We start from the raw sequence: 789 nt of genomic DNA on the forward strand, positions 1-789 counted from the left end.
TGTCTGTCTCCCTCTAACCTGTCTCCCTGTAACCTGTCTGTCTCTCTCTAACCTGTCTCTCTCTCCCCTGTCTGTCTCTCAGCTCTGCAGTCCGGTCAGTGGGACGTGGCTGACGAGCTGCATCGGTCTCTGATGGTGGATCATGTGACTGAAGTCAGCCAATGGATGGTCGGCGTCAAGCGCCTCATCGCTGAGACCCGGAGACTCGACCCAGAACTCTTAGACCCGCTTCAGAGACCTGCAGACCAGATCCCTGCAGACCCAGACCTGGACCCTGCAGGACCACACCAGGTCCCTACAGACCCTGCAGACCAGGAGCCCGCAGGACCAGACCAGATCCCTCCAGACCCGGACCAGGACCCTGCAGGCCCAGACCAGGACCCTGCAGGACCACACCAGGTCTCTGCAGACCCTGCAGACCCAGGCAAGGTCCCTGCAGGCCCAGACCAGGATCCTGCGGGACCAGACCAGGATCCTGCGGGACCAGACCAGCTCCAGGACTGTTAAGCCTGCAGGACTGCAGTTTTTTCTACTCTCAACAAACAGATTGATTAATAATGTCGCTAATATGAAACTATAAGACCGGATATTGGACCAGTGGGGTGTTGGACTTGTGGGGATGGGGACCAGGGGGTGGGAACAGAGGGGAGGGGGTAGTGGGGTGTCAGACTGAGGGGGAATGGGGACCAGGGCACTCCTCAAATGCCTTTCTACAGGGCCCTGATTTTGTCCTTTTTGAGTTTGAAAAATAAAAAGTACATTATGGTCCTTTTACCTCTGGATATATGC

General features: G+C 56.3%; 1 protein-coding gene across 1 annotated transcript; it reads left to right on the forward strand.

The window, feature by feature from the left end:
• The first annotated feature begins 40 nt into the window (after window positions 1–40).
• Window positions 41–536, forward strand: sra1 (steroid receptor RNA activator 1). Its single transcript, XM_034865645.1, has 2 exons — window positions 41–237; window positions 361–536. Exons 1-2 carry the CDS (start codon window positions 133–135, stop codon window positions 505–507), a joined length of 252 nt encoding a protein of 83 aa, XP_034721536.1. The 5' UTR covers window positions 41–132; the 3' UTR covers window positions 508–536.
• The last annotated feature ends 253 nt before the right edge of the window (window positions 537–789 follow it).

The sequence above is a fragment of the Etheostoma cragini genome, unplaced genomic scaffold (assembly GCF_013103735.1).
Source record: "Etheostoma cragini isolate CJK2018 unplaced genomic scaffold, CSU_Ecrag_1.0 ScbMSFa_2219, whole genome shotgun sequence".
NCBI lineage: Eukaryota > Metazoa > Chordata > Actinopteri > Perciformes > Percidae > Etheostoma > Etheostoma cragini.